Source organism: Symphalangus syndactylus, chromosome 9 (genome assembly GCF_028878055.3).
Source record: "Symphalangus syndactylus isolate Jambi chromosome 9, NHGRI_mSymSyn1-v2.1_pri, whole genome shotgun sequence".
NCBI lineage: Eukaryota > Metazoa > Chordata > Mammalia > Primates > Hylobatidae > Symphalangus > Symphalangus syndactylus.
The window spans coordinates 133,118,148-133,140,605 of NC_072431.2; the positions used below are offsets into that span (position 1 = coordinate 133,118,148).

The 22,458-nt window shown below is 44.6% G+C and overlaps 1 protein-coding gene across 2 annotated transcripts in view; it reads left to right on the top strand.

The window, feature by feature from the left end:
• Positions 1-22,458, top strand: part of GLDC (glycine decarboxylase) — a 112,310-nt gene that overhangs the window by 17,784 nt on the left and 72,068 nt on the right. For both annotated transcript variants that reach the window (XM_055294285.2, XM_063609191.1), the window contains exons 3-6: positions 6,564-6,699; positions 16,975-17,139; positions 20,673-20,750; positions 22,040-22,187. In XM_055294285.2, the coding sequence (XP_055150260.1) occupies positions 6,564-6,699; positions 16,975-17,139; positions 20,673-20,750; positions 22,040-22,187 (527 nt within the window). The remainder of the gene's footprint in view (positions 1-6,563; positions 6,700-16,974; positions 17,140-20,672; positions 20,751-22,039; positions 22,188-22,458) is intronic.

Consider the following 22,458-nt stretch of genomic DNA (forward strand, 5'->3'; position numbering starts at 1 on the left):
GGTTCTTCTGCAGATCTGGCCAAAGTGATATGTCATGAGTGGGTATGAGAAATGGCAACCAGTGAACAAACATTTGAAACAATTCAGACACTCACTAGGCTGTATGTTTGGGGAATTCTTTTTACTATGTGTGACTGTGGAAGCCTGAGGTCTTAGATTTTATCACAGTAAGAAGCAGCTTACCCCTCTGTTCATCAAGTCACAGACTGTCTTGGCTTCTAGCTGGGAAGTTTTTGTTGGGAAGTTTTGTAGTGTTGGGCAACGGATGAGTGAATGGAAAGAAGCATGACTAGGGGTCTACCCTTAATGGCTCAGAAATGTCCATTAACTTGTTGTATAGGGGACAGCTCCTTCTATTAACTCACTTTGTTCTCAACAGAAGGTAAAATTGGGCATAACTACCAGCTATCATGAGAACCAATCCAGGAAAACTAATTAGTCCCAAGCTGGATGGGGACAGAGTCCACAGGTGCTTGAGAAGTTTGGCTGGTCATATAGAGACTAGGGTATATATTTATTGCCTTAGAAACTTCTTTGTCCCATGTTTGACAGTTTTTATGCTTCTGGGTCTTACAGATAATTAATATTTTGTTCTTTATTTAAGCTAGTTTGCCGTCTTTTTTTTTTGAGACGGAGTCTCGCTCTGTTGCCCAGGCTGGAGTGCAGTGGCGGTATCCTGGCTCACTGCAAGCTCTGCCTCCCGGGTTCACACCATTCTCCTGCGTCAGCCTCCTGAGTAGCTGGGACTACAGGCGTGCACCACCACACCCTGCTAATTTTTTTGTATTTTTAGTAGAGACGGGGTCTCACCGTGTTAGCCAGGATGGTCTCTATCTCCTGACCTTGTGATCCACCTGCCTCAGCCTTTCAAAGTGCTGGGATTACAGGCGTGAGCCACTGCGCCCGGTCCTTTTCTTTTTCTTTTCTTTTATTTTTTTAAGACGGAGTTTCACTGTTGATGCCCAGGCTGGAGTACAATTTTCCTGTGAAAGGAAAATTCAAATCTCTCTTATACTTGAGAGTCTAGGGACTCCAGACATCACCATCCCCCATAGTAGCTCTGATGATTTTCACATTTGAATGAAACACTTGAAATTTTTAAAAGGCCAATTAGTATAAATGAAGGACAAAATAATTAATTATAAAGACCCATACAAGTGGTCAGTCTTGAAACACAGTGGCAGGCACCATCTTAGTTCTTGTGTTTCTTCTTCTGTCAAGTGAAAAAATAAACTACCACTTTTATCTTCCGCAATACTCCCATTCAATTGAGCTGCTTCTTTGTATTTTTTATTTTTTATCTTTTATTTCAATCCTGCTCCTTCTGTAGTCAACTGAGCTTCTTGACTGGTCTCCTGGAGCTAATTGTCAGGACTGGGGTGGTGCCCCACCCCCTTCCTGGGATCCTAGCCTCCTCCTTCCTTTGGGTGAGATCCTATCTACTCCTTCCCAGGAGGTGGCCTCTGCTGCAGACCCGTAAAACTTTAACCCCACCTTTCCTATCAGTGAGAATTAACATAACAGCTAGGGCTACTATTACAGGAGTGGAAAATAAAACCATAGTAAAGAGACCTTCTAAAAGTCTGCAAGCAAAATCTAAACACACTTGAGCACCTCTCTATGGGGCGAGAACATAGATTTTTGCTGAAGGCAGGCAGAGGGGTGGCATTTTGTGTTCTCAGAGGGAAGCGATCTGGAGTTTGGTTTAGTTTAGGATTCTTCTCAGCTTCTAGTCCCGTGCTCCAGGGCTTCCATCACCTCCATGACTTTCCTGAATCTGAGTCCTTGAAGTGCATTTTTCAGAAAACTTCGATCCTACCCTTCTCCTTCCTTTGGGTGAGAGCCTATCTACTCCTTCCCAGGAGGTGGCCTCTGCTGCAGACCCATAAAACTTTAACTCCACCTTTCCTGTCAGTGGGAATTAACATAACAGCTAGGGCTACTAACATAGGAGTGGAAAATAAAACCATAGTAAAGAGACCTTCCAAAAGTCTACAGGCAAAATCAAAAGAACACATTTGAGCACCTCTATATGGGGCGAGAGCTAGATTTTTGCTACAGTACCTACTGAGGGACTGTAATTGTGGTTCTTGGCACAATAGCCAAATTCCTATCTCTCTAATCCTATTTTGTTTCTTGGGGCTGGGTATGAGGAAGGAGAGTCCTGCACTGGAAGAATTATGTTAGCAGTTTCACTTACTGTGAGGACTGTTGGTTTAAATAACCCTTTTGGCTCCCACCAATGTCCATTTAGCTATTTCTAATTATTTCAACTACTATAATATTATTTTTCTCCAGGCATGCAGCCAATTAAAAGTCAGCCATTGAGTTGGTTCTCTCAGCCGTGCTGCTTGTGGAACAACATGACTGCAAGGCTGTATTGCTTTCCTTTCCCATGCCAGGCTGTGTGAGTGAGAGAGCAATCAGTGCAAATCTTTGGGCTGGATAACTGGCAGTGCTGGTTTGACCTCTGGCCAGGTCACTCTGAGGGATTGTGGGGGAGGCTGCTGCACCCCTCTGCACAGACTTCCAACACATCCCAGAACCGTAGCACCAGCTCTCTTAAGCCAGAGGATAATGTTAGTTAGTAAAGAGAATGATGCTATTTGGGTCGATTACTTCCACTACTAGAATCTTAATGATGTGTAGGAAACCGTGTCTGGCAAAGTGCTGGAGTTCACCTGAGCCTTTTTTTTTTTTTCTGGAGACAGTGTCTCACTCTGTCGCCCAAGTTGGAGTGCAGTGGCGTGATCTCAGCTCACTGCAACCTCCGCCTCCCGGATTCAAGCGATTCTCCTGCGTCAGTCTCCCAAGTAGCTGGGATTACAGGCACACGCCACCAGGCCCAGCTAATTTTTGTGTTTTTAGTAGAGACAGGGTTTCACCATGTTGGCCAGGCTGGTCTTGAACTCCTTGACCTCAAGTGATCCTCCTGCCTTGGCCTCCCAAAGTGCTGGGATTACAGGTGTGAACCACCACGCCCAACCAACCTGAGCCTTTTTTAACTGGCCAGCTGGGCCCAAGAGTATTACCGTGTCTCCTAAAAATGACTGATATAGTTTTTTTATTAGTTTCCTGTGGCTGCCATGTAATATAGTACCACAAACTAGGTGGCTTCAAACAACAGGAACCTGTTCACTCCAGTTCCGTAGTCAGAAATCAAGATGTTGGCAGGGTTGGCTCCTTTCTGAAAGCTCTGAAGGAGGATCAGTTCCCTGCCTCTCTCCCAGCTTCTGCGGGTTGCTAGCAGTCCATGGCACTCCTTGGCCTGTGGATACATTGCTCCAGTCTCTGCTGCCATCATCATATGGCATTCTTCTTGCATGTGTGTCTGTGTGTCCCAATTTTGCTCTTCTTATAAGGACACCAATCATTGGATTAGGGCTGACCCTAATCCAGCATGATCTCATTTTAACTTGGTTACATCATTGGAGACCCTATTTTCAAGTAAGGTTGTATTCAGAGGTACCATGGGGTTAGGATTTCAAAGCATCATTTTTGGGAACACAATTCAACTCGTAACACTCCTCTTACCCATCTCCCTCCTGGACTATAGTGCTGGCCTCTTACTGTATCTCCCTGAGCCAGGGTCTCCGCTCAGTGACCTTTCCACACCATCAGTAGAATTATCTTACTATATTGTAAAAAGAATCATATTATCCAGCTTGATTTCCAAAGACTATGCTCAGTTTGACAGACAGAGCCCTTCACAGGTTGTTGTCATTGGAGAACTGGACCAGTGCAGAACAGGGACCTGTCCCCCCTGCACAGGATCATAATTGAAGCCGGACTCGCCTACAAGGCACTGCTAATTAATCTTTCCTCCTGCTGAGCGTCTGAATCATTCTGCCCCAAGAAGATTATTTGGGAGGTGACTGGACTTTTTGCATGATTGTTCCTGGGGATGTTTTCCTTGCTTATCTTCTCAGATGTGGGTTTATTGCATTTTTACTTATTTCCTAAACTTTCAATGAAAGAAGGCAAGATCATCTTCCATAAGGTAGTTAGATTATATTACTCATGAGACTAATACCTTCAAGACTCTCTTTCCTTACTCTACTGTGGCAAAGTACCATATCTCTTGTGAATTTATTTCCTGGGAAAGCATGTGGAGTGCGGAGTGTGTGAGTGTGTGAGTGTGTGTGTGTGTGTGTGTATGTGTGTGTGTGTGGTGGAGGGTAAAAGTATTTTACTTGAGGATAAAGATTGATGCAAATAATATTCAGATAGAGTTCAATAGGGTTAAAACAATGTAAAGTGTCTTCCTTGCCAGTTTGCTGTCTTAGGTTTTGCTGTACCTACGTTTTTCTCTGACAGAGGAACAATAAAATAAATGAATTCCTAGGGTTAAGTGACTGAGCCCGCAAGAAGATCTTAAAGAAGACAGCCATTGGGAGGCCGCGGCGGGCGGATCACGAGGTCAGGAGATCAAGACCACGGTGAAACCCCGTCTCTACTAAAAAAATACAAAAAATTAGCCGGGCGCGGTGGCGGGCGCCTGTAGTCCCAGCTACTCGGAGGCTGAGGCAGGAGAATGGCGTGAACCCGGGAGGCGGAGCTTGCAGTGAGCCGAGATTGCGCCACTGCACTCCAGCCCGGGCGACAGAGCGAGACTCTGTCTCAAAAAAAAAAAAAAAAAAAAAAAAAAAGAAGACAGCCATTTGCCTAAGTAGTTAAATCCAAGTTAAATTTTAGTAGCATGATCTATCTCTATGCAGAGAGGTAAAGAAAGAACCATATGATGTCATTTGTATCTAAAAAGTACCCTTCAGTGGCAGGGTGCGGTGGCTCACGCCTGTAATCCCAGCACTTTGGGAGGCCAAGGTGGGCGGATCATGAGGTCAGGAGTTCGAGACCAGCCTAGCCAATATGGTGAAACCCCATCTCTACTAAAAATACAAAAATTAACCAGGTGTGGTGGTGTGAGACTGTAGTCGAAGCTACTTGGGAGGCTGAGGCAGAAGAATCGCTTGAACCTGGGAGGCAGAGGTTGCAGTGAGCCAAGATAGAGCCACTGCACTCCAGGCTGGGTGACAGAGCAAGACTCCCTCTCAAAAAAACAAAAAAGGACCCTTCAGTATAAGAGCTGTCCATGTAGCAGCTCTCAACTTAGTCCAGTGAGTTAAAGTGTGAGACTGGATTAGTGATCCTTTAATTTAAAGTCGTGTGACCTCGGCCAAGTGACTGTCTTCAATCCTCAGTGCCCTAGGCTGCACGAAAAGCGTATGGTACAATTCCTGGCAGAAAATGTTCAATAAATTTCAAATGCTATTATTATTTTGTGATTATACGAATGACCCAAGAAAGGGTCCCACCTGCATCCAAGTATGTTTATACTTCTTAATTACCAAAGTGCCTTCATGAGAATGCTGGTAGAAACTGCATGAGGATGTGTTTTTTTTTCTTTCTTTTTTTTTTTTTTGAGACGGAGTCCCGCTCTGTCGCCCAGGCTGGAGTGCAGTGGCGCAATCTCGGCTCACTGCAAGCTCCGCCTCCCGGGTTCACGCCATTCTCCTGCCTCAGCCTCTCCGAGTAGCTGGGACTACAGGCGCCCGCCACCACGCCCGGCTAATTTTTTGTATTCTTAGTAGAGACGGGGTTTCACTGTGGTCTCGATCTCCTGACCTCGTGATCCACCCGCCTCGGCCTCCCAAAGTGCTGGGATTACAAGCGTGAGCCACCGCGCCCGGCCTTTGTTTTTGTTTTTGTTTGAGATAGGGATCTCACTCTATCACTCAGGTTTGAGGGCAGCGGCGCCATCTTAGCTCACTACAATCTCCGCCTCCCAGGCTCATGTGATCCTTCCACCTCAGCCTCCCAAGAATCTGGGACCACAGGTGTGAACCACCACGCCTGGCTAATTTTTTGCCTTTTTTTGATAGAGACAGGGTTTCACCGTCTTGCCCAGGCTGGTCTTGAATTCCTGACCTCAGGTGATCCGCCCACCTCAGCCTCTCAAAGTGCTGGGATTGCAGGTGTGAGCCACTGTTCACAGCCCTGCATGAGGGTCTTTGATTACAACTGATATTTTCTATTGTTGGGTGATGGCCTTTTTTGTAAGTGGCCCTTTCGGTGACACAAAGGAGGAATGTGCAACTGAGTAGAACAATTTTAGAGAAAATGTAGATTATGTGTTAATTAGACTGAAGCCGTGCCTACTTCTAGAGAGTATAAGGCAGTTTAGAAGTAAAACACAGTATTTTACTGGGAGTAAGACAGAATTTTTATTTAGCGTATATACAGCAGAAATAGAAAGGGAACAGAAAAAGCCTGGAATGAGGCAAGTGTTAAAATGGGCAATTCTAGCAAACAGAACCGAATAAGGAACAGTTAAAACAATGGTGAGGGGCCAACCTTGAGGAGAAATTGAGTGTTGTTTGGGGATTTTTTTTTTTTTTTTGAGATGTTGCATACAGTACTTAGTGTTGGTTGGATGGATGACTCTTACATTTTCCATACAATTATTCTGTCATAAATACTCAAAATGAGGGATTTAAACTGTAATTAGAGCTCTTTTCTGAGACATCTTCTCTCTGTAACATTTCTCTTTTTCCCACAATCAGGTGAAAATGAAATCCTTGCAACTCTGCATGCCATTTCAAGCAAAAACCAGATCTGGAGATCGTATATTGGCATGGGCTATTATAACTGCTCAGTGCCACAGACGATTTTGCGGAACTTACTGGAGAACTCAGGATGGTAATGTATTTCTCGATTCAGGAAGAGGACTACTGTGATTTGTGTAAATTCTCTCCATCCTCCATCTGTCCCCTTGCAGTCTCAGAGCCTCCACACTGACACCCACCTCCCAGTGCTGTCTCCAGCCTCTGGGAACCTAGTGGGTTTCTCTGGATCGGGAAATGTTCTTGCTCAAATGTTGAGGAAATAGAAGTTTCTTCCCACTTCCAGTCCCATAAAATCTGCTAGGATGCTAAATTGTGGATCTGGTCATCTCTTCCTCTTCTGCAGCTTAATTTCTGTGCCGTATTTGAGTAAGATGTGAAACCTGCAGGTGGGCAGATTCAGGCCTTTACTCCTCCTTGGAGACACTGGGACATAGGCTGCTTCTGAGCTATCTCAGTGAGTCAGTGGTGGAGTCTGGGAGAGAATCTTGGTCCACTCTCTTCTGTCAGGATCCCCCCCGACCACCCTGCCCAGACGGAGTCTTGCTGTGTATCCCAGTCTGGAGTGCAGTGGCATGATCTTGGCTCACTGCAACCTCTGCCTCCCAGGTTGAAGCAATTCTCCTGCCTCACCCTCCCAAGTAGCTGGGATTACAGGCGCCCACCACCACGCCCAGCTAATTTTTGTACTTTTAGTAGAGATGGGGTTTCACTATGTTGGCCAGGCTGGTCTCGAACTCCTGACCTCAGGTGATCCGCCCCCTTCGGCCTCCCAAAGTGCTGGGATTACAGGCGTGAGTCACCACGCCTGGCCCTTCTGTCAGGATTTTTAAGGGGGACAGATAATCGTGTTCCCTTCCCCTCCCACCCCCAAAATTTTTGATTCACAACTGAGTGACAAAAAGACATGGTGTTGGAGATCATAATATCGGCTTTATTGCTAGCACTTTCTAGAGAAAGAGAACATGTGCATTCTGTAGACAGGCTCTTCCAGAAAAGATAAGAGAGAGAGGCCTGAGCTATGCATGCTCAGTTACTTATTCCAGTCTCACCTCAACAGTTAGATAAGTCACTACTACTTCTTCTTCTTTTTTTTTTTTTTTTTTCCTGAGACAGAGTCTCACTCTGTCGCCCAGGCTGGAGTGCAGTGGGACGATCTTGGTTCACTGCAACTTCTGCCCTCCGAGTTCAAGTGATTCTCCTGCCTCAGCCTCCCGAGTAGCTGGGATTACAGGCGCCTGCCACCGCGCCTGGCTAATTTTTTGCATTTTTAGTAGAGATGGGGTTTCACCATCTTGGCCAGGGTGGTCTTAAACTCCTGACCTCGTGATCCACCCACCTTGGCCTCCCAAAGGGCTGGGATTACAGGCGTGAGCCACCGTGCCCAGCCAAGTCACTCCTACTTCTAGGTGTGTGTGTGTGTGTGTGTGTGTGTGTGTCCATCTGTGTCTGTCTCCTGTCCACTCCGGTCCTCACTGATTGTGTGGTGTGTGTGTGTGTCTGTCCGTCCACGTCTGTGTCTCCTGCCCACTCCAGCCCTCACTGATAGAACAACACTGAAAGCATTTCTCCTGCATTTGAGAAAATACTTCTAGTCCACTTCCATGCTATTTTGTTGTTTTCCATTGCTGTTTGCTGTATGATGTAAAGAACCAAAAAGGCCAGGCACGGTGGCTCACACCTGTAATCCCAGCACTTTGGGAGGTTGAGGCGGGTGGATCATCTGAGGTTGGGAGTTTGAGACCAGCCTGACCAACACGGAAAAACCCTGTCTCTACTAAAAATATAAAATTAGCTGGGCGTGGTGGTGCATGCCTGTAATTGCAGCTAGTTGGGAGGCTGAGGCAGGAGAATTGCTTGAACCTGGGAGGCGGAGGTTGTGGTGAGCCAAGATTGCAGCATTGCACTCCAGCCTGGGCAGTTCAGGAATCTGCCTCTGTTGTTCATTGGGAAATAATGTCTAACTGTAGAGGAGGAAAGGTGGGGACTCCCAGGCTCTTTTTTCCCATCTTTTTGGATTGGTGCCATTTTATACACCAGAAACACTGAGTTGAAATTTTATTTCAAATGATGAATTAGTCTTAAAAGGAAGACATCTTATTTGAAAATATAGGTGTCCACTTTTCATTTCCAGCATGGAAACAAATCAAACATAGATGGAGTATGATGATAATTCCTAGGTGATTTTTAAAAAATTAGTTTGTGGAAGAGGTAAGTTTAATTTCTAGCAGGATCATCATGACACGAGGACAGAGTAAGTTGTTGCCTCTGCAATTCAAAGTTTTCCTAGCAAGGGGCACAGATTGGCTTTCAGATTAACATATGTAAAAACCAACTTTACTAAAGGGAATGCAGGCTTCACTAAATGGGAAATCATAAGTTGTACCAACAGCAGCTTTTGAAATACCCAAGTACATGCTCCCAATCAATGAGTGTTAACAACTTGATAAACACTTTGCATCTTTGTCTGCTTTTCCGTCATTGCAAACGTAATCCTGGTGCGTGCATGTGCTTTGTCCTAGATGCAATTATTTTTATCATATCATTATAGGAGTCAGATCTCTCAGCACAATCATTCCTGTATTTCTGTCCCTGTACATAACTCTTGGTTTCAATATGCTCCACTTTATTAATAAAGGGACAGGAAAATCAAAGAACTAGTTTCTCTGTAGCGTATGTGAATGCATTTGCATTGATGAAGGCTTCTTTTTCATTGTGGTATTGGTAAAAATTTGAATGTAAACTCCAAGGTTAATTTCAAAAGAAAATGGCCTCTTTCTCTTCCCCCTTAAGAAAAGCCTCAAAAGTACGTGAACGGGCTGCAGCATTCCATCCGTCTGAATACTGGCCAGCAGCCTTTGCTCTTGTGGCCGTACAGAATATTCACCTTATTGCTTTCTGGCTGTGGGCAGATGTTAATTTACCATAGGAGCAGCCAGTGTTTTGAGAAGGAGATGATGTTGTCCTGTACTTTTCATTTACTTTTTGGGTGCATTTTAAATACTGTTTCTTTCTATTCTCTGAAAGCTGATCTGAACCAGAGAGTGATATTACATCCCACTAGCGCTGATAGGGAGGTCTGTACACATGTGGGTGGTAGATTTCACATTATCATCCTTCTGAATGGTTGCCATAGAGATGGAACCAACAAATTCCGGAGACGTGAGGGGAAAATAAATGGATGACATAGCCTCGAAAGAAAACAAACATTTGGGCTCTTGCAAGAAAATTTACATCAGGTCTAGAATTTATTTTACGGGGTTCACTATTCCAAATTTTCAACTACTGATAACATCAGAACATTTACATTTTCCTTGTAGCTATTTCTGTTTTGTATATTTTTGGCAGCAGGATTAAAATGAGAGAATCTCAGAAGTGTTTGTCTTGCAGACCCCCATGAGCCCCTTTCCCAAATTCCAAAAGAAAGTCACAGCCAAAATGATAGAGAACACTAATTATTTCGGGTTAAATATTAATGCCATGTTGAATATATCAAGCATCCTATTTGAGCTGAACTAAATGCCTTCTTGGATGCGCAGATACCTTTTTATATGTTAAAATATATTTAGGAACAAACCAGTTGAGTTAGTCATTTGGAACATAGACATTATAGATCACAGGCACATTTTCTTAATCATTATGTTTTACCTAATTGAGTTAAACTCTTGTAAACATGATGGCAGGCCTTGTGATAGCATTTTTCTCCTGAAATGAGGGTTATTTATCATCTCTCAAATCCGAGGCTCACTGTCCTTTAATAGATCATTGCTAAGAGCATTAATACCTGTTTAATTTCAGTAGTGCCAAAAACCTCTAGACTAATACAAGAAGTTTACATTTAAAAGGAGTGAGATTACATATTTGGCATCTTTGCAAGACAACCATTTTAAAGGTCTCTAACTTTAGCAGTGCTAAATAACATTAACCTCACCTTGGACTTATAAAAGGGTTGAGAGAGAAATATTACATAAGGGATGAAAAATTTGTAACTAATTTGAATAAATAGTTTTTAAGTGGAAATATGTAATAATATCTAAAGAGAATTCTGCAGAAGTCCTTTTAGGAAAGGTCTATCAGCATATGCTTTAAAAACTCTTTGGAAGATGAAAACGAAAAAAACTCCAACTTTTCAAGAGCCAGTGGGTCATTGAAAATACTGATCCTGAGCCAGGCGTGGTGGCTTGTGCCTGTGTTCCCAGCTCCTTGGGAGGCTGATTCAGGAAGATCATGTGAGTCCAGAAGTTTGAGGCTGTAGTGCCCAATCATCGCACAGGTGAACAGCCACTGCACTCCAGCCTGGGTAGCATAGCACAGGCCTGTATACAAACAACAGAAAAAATCCTGATTAGGCCAGGTGCGGTGGCTCACGTCTGTATCCCAGCACTTCGGGAGGCCAAGGTGGGCAGATCACTTGAGGTCAGGTGTTCGAGACCAGCCTGGCCAACATGGCGAAGCCCTAGCTCTACAAAAAATACAAAAGAAATTAGCCAGGCATAGTGATGGCACCTGTAATCTCAGATACTCAGGAGGCTGAAGCAGGAGCATCACTCGAACCCAGGAGGAGGAGACTGCAGTGAGTGGAGATTGCGCCACTGCACTCCAGCCTGGGTGATAGTGAGACTCCGTTTAAAAAAAAAGAAAAGAAAATACTAGTTATATACTAAGTCGTGTTTTTTTTTTTTTTTTTTAAAGACAGGGTCTCCGTCTGTCACCTGGACTAGCGTACAGTGGTGCTCTAATAGCTCACTGTAAACTGGAACTCCTTGGCTCACGTAATCCTCCTGCCTCAGCCTCCTGAGTAGGTGGGACTTACAGGCCCCTCGCCAGGCTAATTTTTTTTTTTTTTTTTTTTTTTTTAAGTCAGAGTCTGGCTCTGTCCCCCAGGCTGGAGTGCAGTGGCACCATCTCGGCTCACTGCAAGCTCCGCCTCCCGGGTTCATGCCATTCTCCTGCGTCAGCCTCCCGAGTAGCTGGGACTACAGGCGCCCGCCACCACGCCCGGCTAATTTTTTTGTATTTTTAGTAGAGACAGGGTTTCACTATGTTGGCCAGGATGGTCTCGAACTCCTGACCTCGTGATCCGCCCACCTCGGCCTCCCAAAGTGCTAGGATTACAGGCTTGAGCCACCGCGCCCGGCTATTTTTTTTTTTTTTTAATTTTTAGTAGAGACAAGGTTTCTCTGTGTTGCCCAGGCTGATCTTGAACTACTTGCCCCAAGAGATTTTCCTCCCAAAGTGCTGACAGGTGTGAGCCACCACACCTGGCCTGTATACTGAGTCTTAAAACATATACAGACACATATAGACAGAAAGCTAGGGATTTTAAAAGTTTTTGAATTTCTTATGATTCAAAATAACTTACAGATGCTAATTTACAGTTGCTATTATTCACTTGAATAACCTTTGGACAGTACATTAGTCTGATTTGAGCATTAAGAAAAATATCTCATATAGGTGATGTTATTTCCATTGAAAGCCAAGAGATAGTGGCTAGAGCGACGTTTAGTTATTTGTCCCAGTTCGCAAGTACACTCATGCCCTGTGTAGTGATATTTTGGTCAGTGACAGATTGTATATATGACAGTGGTCCCATAAAATTGTAATTCTGTATTTTTACTGTATCTTTTCTGTATTTAGAAACAAAAATACTTAACCATTGTTTTACAATAGCCTATAGTATTCAGTACAGTAACATGCTGTACATGTTGGTAGCCTGGGAGTGATAGGCTATATCACGTAGCCTAGGTGTGTAGTAGGCTATACCTTCTAAGTACATGTAAGTACACTCTAGGAAGTTCACACAACAATGACTAAATCACCTAATGATGTATTTCTCAGAACATATTTCTGTTAAGCCATGCATGACTGTAGAAACTTAGTAAGATTAAGGCTTGGCACAGTGGCTCACTCCTGTTATCCCAGCAATTTGTTTTTTTTTTTTTTTTTTTGAGACGGAGTCTCGCTCTGTCACCCAGGCTGGAGTGCAGTGGCTTGATCTCGGCTCACTGCAAGCTCCGCCTCCCGGGTTCCCACCATTCTCCCGCCTCAGCCTCTCCGAGTAGCTGGGACTACAGGCGCCCGTCACCACGCCTGGCTAAGTTTTTTGTACTTTTAGTAGAGACGGGGTTTCACCGTGGTCTCGATCTCCTGACCTCGTGATCCGCCCGCCTCGGCCTCCCAAACTGATCCCAGCAATTTGTGATGCTCAAGTGGAAGGATCACTTGAGCCCAGGAATTTGAGGCCAGCCCGGACAACATAGTGAAATCCTGTCTCTACAAAAAAAAAAAAAAAAAAAATTGAAACCCAGGGCTTCAGCTGGGCGTGGTGGCTCACACCTGTATTCCCAACATTTTGGGAGCCTGAGGTGGGTGGGTCGTTGAGCCCAGGAGTTTGAGACCAGCCTGGCCAACATGGTGAAACTCCATCCCTACAAAAACATATAAAAATTAGCTGGGCGTGGTGGTGCGTGCCTGTAGTCCCAGCCACTCAGGAGGTTGAGGTGGGAGGATTGCTTGAGCCCAGGAGATGGAGGTTGCAGCGAGCCAAGATCAGGCGACTGCACTCCAGTCTCAATAAAACAAAACAAAAACCAAAACCCAGTGCTTCTTAATACTTAGTAGTTTTGAAGATGCAGGGATATCTGTGAATCACTGTGTTGTTTAAGAGAATGCAGACAGATATGCTCTTTCTGGAGAGGAACATGGTACTGTGCCCTGGGAGCCTTAGAACTAATTATCAGGTTGGGCATGATAATTACACATGACTCACGCCTGTAAACCCAGCATTTTGGGAGGCCAGGGTGCGCGGATCACCTGAGGTCAGGAGTTGGAGACCAGCCTGGCCAACATGATGAAACCCTATCTCAACTAAAAATACAAAATTTAGCTGGATATGGTGTCATGCACCTGTAATCCCAGCTACTCAGGAGGCTGAGGCAGGAGAATGGCTTGAACCCAACAGGTGGAGGTCGCACTGGGTCGAGATTATGCCACTGCACTCCAGCCTGGGCAACAGAGCAAGACTGTATCTAAAAAAACCTGAAAAACAAGTTATCATATATAATTTGGAATTCTACTTCTAAGAATGTATCCTTAGACAAAGATAAAGATCTTAACTATTATGCTATTTCTAATATTTGAAATCAAAAGTAATATTCAACTGGAAGGAACTCGTTAAATAAATTAAGATTTACATGAAGAAATTATAACTTAAATAATTTATTTCATAAATTATTTAATACCATAGAGCAGTTAAAATCATGTTTTTGGATAGTATTTAAAGATGTTATGTTAGACATTGTTCATGGAATAATGTTAACTGAAAAAAGTTAAGATACAAAAACTTCTTTTATTTTTAGTAGAGACAGAGTCTCGCTATCTTGCCCAGGCTGGTCTCGAACTCCTGGTGCCAGTGATCCTCCCACCTTGGCCTTCCAAAGTGTTGGTATTACAGATGTGAGCCTCCACGCCTGGCCAGTATAAACAGATTATGATGTAGAAAAGAGATTGGAAAAAATGCATCTGAATGTTAACTGTAGTTATGTTAAAGTTTGGAAATTGAGTGATTTTATTTTCTCAATAGTTATCTGGGTTTTCCAACTTGTTACAAAGAACATATATAACATAATCATAAAAACAGTGGTAAATGTGTTCCTGACACATAAGAGATGGTTAATGAATGGTAGCTGGTTTCTTTAACATTTGGAACATACAATGAAAAGAAAATTTAGTGTTAATCATCTCACCTCCCAGAGAAAACCAGCTTACATTTCGGTTCATCTACTTTTTTTTTTTTTTTTTTTTGAGACAGAGTCTCGCTCTGTCGCCCAGGCTGGAGTGCAGTGGCTTGATCTCGGCTCACTGCAAGCTCCGCCTCCCAGGTTCACGCCATTCTCCTGCCTCAGCCTCCTGAGTTGCTGGGACTACAGGCGCCCGCCACCATGCCTGGCTAATTTTTTTTGTATTTTTAGTACAGACGGGGTTTCACCATATTGGCCAGGCTGGTCTCGAACTCCTGACCTCGTGATCCGCCCGCCTCAGCCTCCCATTGTGCTGGGATTACTTACAGGCATGAGCCACTGCGACTGGCCTGATTTTTTTGTAGAGGTGAGGTCTCATATCTTGCCCAGGCTGGTCTCGAATTCCTGGGCTCGAGTGATTGCCCACCTCAGCCTCCCAGAGTGCAAGGGTTACAGGTGTGAGCCACCGTGCCCAGCCTCCATCTACTTTTCTTTCATCTACTTTTCTTTCTTTTTTGAAAGCTTTGAAACCAACATGTTCTTATCTTTGACAGGGAGTGTGGTGGGGAAGTTGCCTTTCCAAGCAGTACAATATCGAGACTTTGAAATAATTTCCTGAGACTTGTATTGTGGTGTTGGTGTGTGGCTATGTGTATGTGTGTATGTGTGTGTGAGAGAGAGAGAGAGAAAGAGTGTGTGTAAGAGAGAGAGAAAGAGTGTGTGTGGGAGTGTGTGTTTGTGTGTGTGTGTGTGTGTGTGTATACAACAGAATGCAGTTTTGCTTGAACAGACTGGCTTAGCAACTGTAAATTAGTTTGCCAGATTCTAAGTGGGTGGTGAACTGGAATGAATGAGGCACACAATACATGGTGTACGCAAATAGAAAGGGAAATCTGAACAGAAATGGGGTCATACAAAAGGCATAGACAACAGGCAGGCAGTTGTGATCTCGAATCAGACGAGATCTACACACATGGCTTGACACCGTGAAGACAGATGTGGCACTCCTCCAGCCAAGTGCTTAGATTGCTTGGCTAATAAAAACTTTCATTTTACTCGGAATCATTATTTATCGTGTAGAAACACATACACATGCAGGAATACACACATACAAGCTAGTCCATCTGATAAATAGCAAAGACTTAGTATATCCATAAAGACAGGCACAGGATATACAATAGGAAGAGAGAGAATAATGTTCCAAAGAATTCATCACAGCATAGAAAACAACAGAAAAAACGAGCAGTGTCTGCTAAAAAGGAAATGATAATTAGACAATGTGAATATAATACTATGCATTCATTGAAAATGATGCTGTAAAAAATATTTGCTGATGTGGGAGATGTTCGTGATGTACTAATTTTTTTTTTTTTTTTTGAGACGGAGTCTTGCTCTGTTGCCCAGGCTGGAGTACAGTGGCGTGATCTCAGCTCACTGCAACCTCCACCCCCTGGGTTTAAGTGATTCTCCTGCCTTAGCCTCCTGAGTAGCTGGGACTACAAGGTGCGTGCCACCATGCCTGGTTGATTTTTTGTATTTTTAGTAGAGACAGGTTTCACCCTGGTAGCCAGGATGGTCTCAATCTCCTGACCTCGTGATCTGCCCGCCTTGACCTCCCAAGTAAAATAGGTCAGGTGTGGTAGCTCTTGCCTGTAAGGATGAAGGAACTAAATTGGCTAACTCACATATCCAAAGCCACATTCTTGGCTAATAATTGAAGGAGATAAAGTTAGAATCCAGGTTTATGTTGCCTTCTAAACATTTCCATCCCGGAATTTCAGTAGCCATAGAGTTAACTGCCATGGACTCTTAGTAACTGGATAATGAGAATTCTTAAGTAGACCTCTATTAATTTCTTAGCATGTAGAACTTCTCCTGGTTAACATAAAACAAATATCCAAATAAATAAATAAAATGTTTGAGTATTACATGTTAGATTCTTGGATGCTTTCCTATTGTAAAATGTGAATGAGGTCTTTTATCTAGGGGAAAGATAATAGCAAATGAAATTTCTGTTTATAATATTATAGGTAGCCTCAAGTGCAGTGGCTCATGCCTATAATTCCAGCATGTTGGCAGGCCGAGGCAGGTGGATTGCTTGAGCTCAGGAGTTCAAGACCAGCTTGGGCAACATTACAAAACCCTGGCTGTACAAAGAATACAAAAATTAGCCGAGCGTGACGGCATGTGCTTGTTGTCCCAGCCACTTTGGAGACTTAGGCCAGAGGATCTCTTGAGCCTTGTACATTGAGGCTCAGTGAGTTGTGATCATGCTATTGCACTCCAGCCTGGGTGACAGAGCGAGACCCAGTCTCAAAAACAAACAAACAAGCGAGACCCTGTCTCAAAAACAAAGAAACAAACAAAAAACAAGAAAACCAGAGAGATAGAAAAATAAGTACTGCTTATCCCCAAACAAAGGGTAATATTGTTACCATGATTTAATTCTAAGCTTCTTTACAAAGGCCAAAAAGAAGCTTACTGATGTGTTATGTAATTCTCCTCAAGATAGGCAAATTATTTTCGGGTACTGAATTCTAAAATGATAGCATTTTGTGTGCTTCTCTAAACAGCAGAGTCAGTTTGGACAAGACCTTTTGTTTCCCTTGCAGGATCACCCAGTATACTCCATACCAGCCTGAGGTGTCTCAGGGAAGGCTGGAGAGTTTACTCAACTACCAGACCATGGTGTGTGACATCACAGGGCTGGACATGGCCAATGCATCCCTGCTGGATGAGGGGACTGCAGCCGCAGAGGCGCTGCAGCTGTGCTACAGGTGAGAGGCCTCCCAAAGTGCTGGGATTCCAGGTGTGGGCCACCTCGCCCAGCCTTGTTTTCTTTTTATAGTATATTGTGAATATTACTTTAGTCAGCTTTCTAGAGTATGACTTTTTTAAAGAAACTGAAAAACTCAAGAGGTTCAAAAACTTAGAGGTTGGATATTTCCTCTCAGCGTCCTTCTTGGTGTCTCCACCTGGATTTTGGTTGGGGCTGGGGAAGATCAGACGGGAGGGCTGAGGTTGGCAGGCGAGGGGTAAAGACATCTGCACATTTGGTGAGGGGACTATTTTTGGGAGAAAGGACAGGGAGCCGGTGCCAGGTCCCCCACTGGGAAGTGCTGGCATGGGGAAGCAGCCAAGCGCAGGCCTGGGGGCTGTGAGGGTGGCTCCAGGGGCCAGCAGGGTTGTTTGGGGGACAGGGTGAGGTCTCTCAAGGCAAGGCAGTGAGGCTAGGGTGGCAAAGTGACCTTAAACAGCTGACTCGGCACCTAGCTTTGGGAGGGCAGAGGGTGGGAGCAGGGGAGAGGGAAGCTCAATTAGGAGTGGACTTTGGATAGATGTGGCTGGGGGTGGAGGTGAGGGTGCTTCAAGGGCAGGTGTGGGTCAGACGTGAGGATCCCCCCATAACACACACGACTGAGCACCCGGGAGCCTCTCCGTTGTTCCTAACCTTGGCAGCATAGCTGAGTGTAAAGGCGTGAGGGTCTCCGTTTGGTGGGGTTGTAAGAGGGTAGCGACAAAGGTCCTGGCACTGTGGTCAAGGGTGGATTCTCAGGCCCATAGAGTAGGACTTCTATTATCTCCATGGTACTTGCATGGAAGTGCCATAATTTATTTAATCTCTCATCTATTACACATATAGTTTATATCTGTCTCTTACTGCTATTAATAGTACTTCATGTGCATCCTTATAATAAATCTTTGTCAAAACTTCTGATTATTTCCTGAAGAGCCATGTCTAGAAGTGGACTTACTGAATCAGGATGGTTCTCCAGTTCTTCGCCTTCCCTCATTTGCCTTGCCAGTACTTAGGAGTGTACCTTCCTGGTAGAATTCTCATGTAGATGGTCATGTGGTTGGGAAAGATGCACACATGCTTGCTGTGTCTTAGGTTTTGTGCCCCTAGCCCTGAATGCCCATGTAAGCCTCTTTTTTGGCTTATGCAGAGTTGGGGTGGGGAGTGAGCTCCATACTTGGTTAGCAGGTTTAGAGGCCTCTGGTGCATTCCAGACATAGGCCTTTCTGATTCCTGAGCAGCCGTTGGGGGTGGGTTCAGGTTCTCCCTTCTGTCAGGGACACACAGCAACAAAAGAGTGCCGTCCACCCGCCTCTCTGGTTATTATTTTCAGCTTTTCGCTAATTTTCATCTTCCCTCTTTTTTTAAAAATTGCTTTTTATCTTATTTCATGTATTTATTATTTATTTATTTATTTATTTATTTATTTAAGACGGAGTCTTGCTCCGTGGCCCAAGCTGGAGTGCAGTGGCGCAATCTCTGCTCACTGAGAGCTCCGCTTCCTGGGTTCACGCCATTCTCCTGCCTCAGCCTTCCAAGTAGCTGGGACCACAGGCGCCCACCCCCGTGCCCGGCTAATTTTTTTTTTTTTTGTATTTTTAGTAGAGACGGGGTTTCACCGTCGTCTCGATCTCCTGACCTCATGATCCGCCCCCCTCGGCCTCCCAAATTGCTGGGATTACAGGCGTGAGCCACTGCGCCCGGCCGAGTTAGTTTATTTATTTTTATTTTTTTTATTTTTTTATTTTTTTTGAGACGGAGTCTCACTCTGTCGTCCAGGCTGGAGTGCAGTGGCGCTATCTCGGCTCACTGCAAGCTCCGCCTCCTGGGTTCACGTCATTCTCCTGCCTCAGCCTCCCGAGTAGCTGGGACTACAGGTGCCTGCCACCACACCCGGCTAAGGTTTTTTTTTTTGTATTTTTAGTAGAGATGGGGTTTCACTGTGTTAACCAGGAGGGTCTCGATCTCCTGACCTTGTGATCTGCCTGCCTCGGCCTCCCAAAGTGCTGGGATTACAGGCGTGAGCCACCGCGCCCGGCCCTCAATTATTTTTTTGAGGCAGGGTTTGACTTTGTCACCCAGGCTGGGGTGCACGATCTCAGCTCACTGCAGCCTTGACTTCCCCAGTTCAAGTAATCTTCTTACCTCATCCCCCCAAGCAGCTGGGACTATAGGCCCATGCCACCACCATGCCCAGCTAATTTTTGTATTTTTTATAGAGATAGGGTTCTGCCATGTTGCCCAGGCTGGTCTTGAATTCCTGAGCTCGAGCAATCCACCCACCTCAGCCTCCCAAAGTATAAGGATTACAGGCGTGAGCCACCATGACTGGCCAATTTTATTTTTTTAATACAAAAATTGGCTGGGCATGGTGGCACATGCCCGTAGTCCCAACTATGTGGGGGCGGGGTGCTGAGGTGGAAAGATCACTTGAGCCCGGGAGGTCAAGGTTGCAGTGAGCTTTGATGGCGCCACTGCACTCCAGCCTGGGCGATAGACCGAGACCCTGTTCCCCTCCACCAAAAATAAAATAAAAATAAATAAATATACTGTTTTATTTATTAATTTATGTATGTATGTGTGTATGTATTTATTTATTTAAGACAGAGTCTCGCTCTGTGGCCTAGGCTGGAGTGCAGTGATGCGATCTCGGCTCACTGCAACCTCTGCCTCCCGGGTTCAAGCAATTCTCCTGCCTCAGCCTTCCGAGTAGTGGGATTACAGGCGTGCACCACCATGTCTGGCTAAGTTTTGTAGTTTTAGTAGAGCTGTGGTTTTGCTATGTTGGCCAGGCTGGTCTTGAACTCCTGACCTCAGGTGATCCACGCATCTCGGCCTCCTGTAAGGCTGGGATTACAGTTGTGAGCCACCGCACCTGTCCAGTTTACACTTGTATCTATCTAATCACTGTCCTTTGCTTTATTTTCTTTTTCCTCATGGTATATTTGAAACATTTTGAACCATTTTTAAAAAATTGTTATTGAATAAACAGAGAAATTGAACCATCTTAAGACTGACTTTCTAAATGGGGTTAGAATGGGAACTGGATCTATGAGGAATGCTAATCAGTAAATGCTATTAGTTATTGATGACTCAGTTTTTTTAATTTTTTTTTTGAGACAGAGTTTTGCTCTTCTTGCGCAGGATGGAGTGCAGCAGTGGTGCAATCTTGGCTCACTGCAACCGCTGCCTCCCTGGTTCAAGCGATTCTCTGGCCTCAGCCTCCCAAGTAGCCGGGATTACAGGCAGGCACCGGCTAATTTTGTATTTTTAGTAGAGACGAGGTTTTATCACGTTGGCCAGGCTGGTCTCGAACTCCTGACCTCAGGTAATCTGCCCGCCTTGGCCTCCCAAAGTGCTGGGATTACAGGCGTGAGCCACTGCACCCGGCCTACTCAGTATTTTTTATACCGTGCTTAGACTTACCCTCGGTACTATGTTTGCTTTGCATTCTTAGAAGATAGTCCTATTTTTTTAATGTTCATGTTGGAATGTGCTTTTTCTTTTCAACAGACACAACAAGAGGAGGAAATTTTTTGTTGACCCCCGTTGCCACCCACAGACAATAGCTGTTGTCCGGACTCGAGCCAAGTAATTAATTTTATTCTTGTTTTAAACTCAGTATAATGTCATGTTCATCTCTGCTGTTTCTTTCTCTTTCTCACTTCCAAACTGATTGGAGGTGAATCTGAAACAGGGTTTTTTGCTGTTTAAATTGGGGTTGCTGAGTTTTGCCTTACCTCTCACTTTCTCCTGGGGATCTGTCTGGTAAGTAAACTGTGTCAGAATTGAGTGGGGAAATACACAGTTGCCATTGCTTTATAGTAAGTTGTTGTGTTTTGTTTTCTTCTTTTTTTTTTGAGACGGAGTCGCGCTCTGTTGCCCAGGCTGGAGTGCAGCTGCGCGATCTTGGCTCACTGCAAGCTCCGCCTCCCGGGTTCACGCCATTCTCCTGCCTCAGCCTCCCGAGTAGCTGGGACTACAGGTGCCCGCCACCACGCCTGGCTAATTTTTTTCGTATTTTTAGTAGAGACAGAGTTTCACCGTGTTAGCCAGGATGGTCTTGATCTCCTGACCTCGTGATCCGCCCACCTCGGCCTCCCAAAGTGCTGGGATTACAGGCTTGAGCCACCGCGCCCGGCCCGTTTTGTTTTCTTTTTGTAGAAAGAATAAAAATATTGTTTTGATCAGGTTTTGGAACGTTTGAAAAACAGAGAAAAATGGGACTCACATACAACTGTTAAGATTTTGTGTGTATTCCTTGCAAACGTAGTTTACAGAGGATGCGCAGAGTGAGATGCGATGTAGTTTAAAGTGTAGTACTTTTTTTCGTGCTGTAATCAGGTAAAACAATCCTCACAACAACCACTATTTGCAGATATTTGCTTTCCCTTTGTAAAAGTTGAGCATTCTTCCTCCTACCCATACCACCATCCCTTCAGAGGGGGCGTTTCTGACATCTAATTGTCATTAGTTTCAGGATCTAAGGAAATTCTTCCTCTTTGTCTTACTTATGGTTTTCCATTCACTTAAGAGTGATCCCAGGTGAAAGAGGTGATGGCTCTCTTGTTACAAATATTGGCTCATTAACCCTAGGAAGCAATGCTCCTGGGCCTCTCTCAGGAGTGGATTGTGACAGGAAAGGGCAAAGGGGAGTCACAGGATAGAAGAGAGGAACAGAAGCAGAGCTATTGGATGCGTTTGAGTTGCTGTGACGCAGTTGCCACTGAAGTGCCTGGTGTGGGATGGGATGTGGGCAGGGGTGGGAGGCCACTGTGGGAGGGCACAGAAAATGAATGCTCTCTTACTGAAAAAAAAACGTTAATTAATTTCCCTTGTAAACCAAAAGCATGATTGTTCTTTGTTGTCTGTCTTTCCAGATATACTGGAGTCCTCATTGAGCTAAAGTTACCCTGTGAAATGGACTTCAGTGGAAAAGATGTCAGTGGAGCATTGTTCCAGTACCCAGACACAGAGGGGAAGGTGGAAGACTTTACGGAACTCGTGGAGAGAGCGCATCAGAGTGGGGTAGGCATACCTTTCTCGTGGGGGTCCGTGGAGGTGTATCCCAACTTGTATCTGTCTACCTATCTCTCTCTCTGTCTTTTCATGTGTCTTAATTTCTTTACCATTATCACATGGAATGGTAAAACTCTCCTTCCTGCTTCCTTGCTGCTACTTTTTTCTGTTCCCAGGTTCCTGGCACATGGTGGGCACTCAGTATGTATTTACTGAATGAATGAATGAATGAATGAGCAATGGAGTTCCCAGGATGTGAACGCACTCTGCTCGTCTTCCT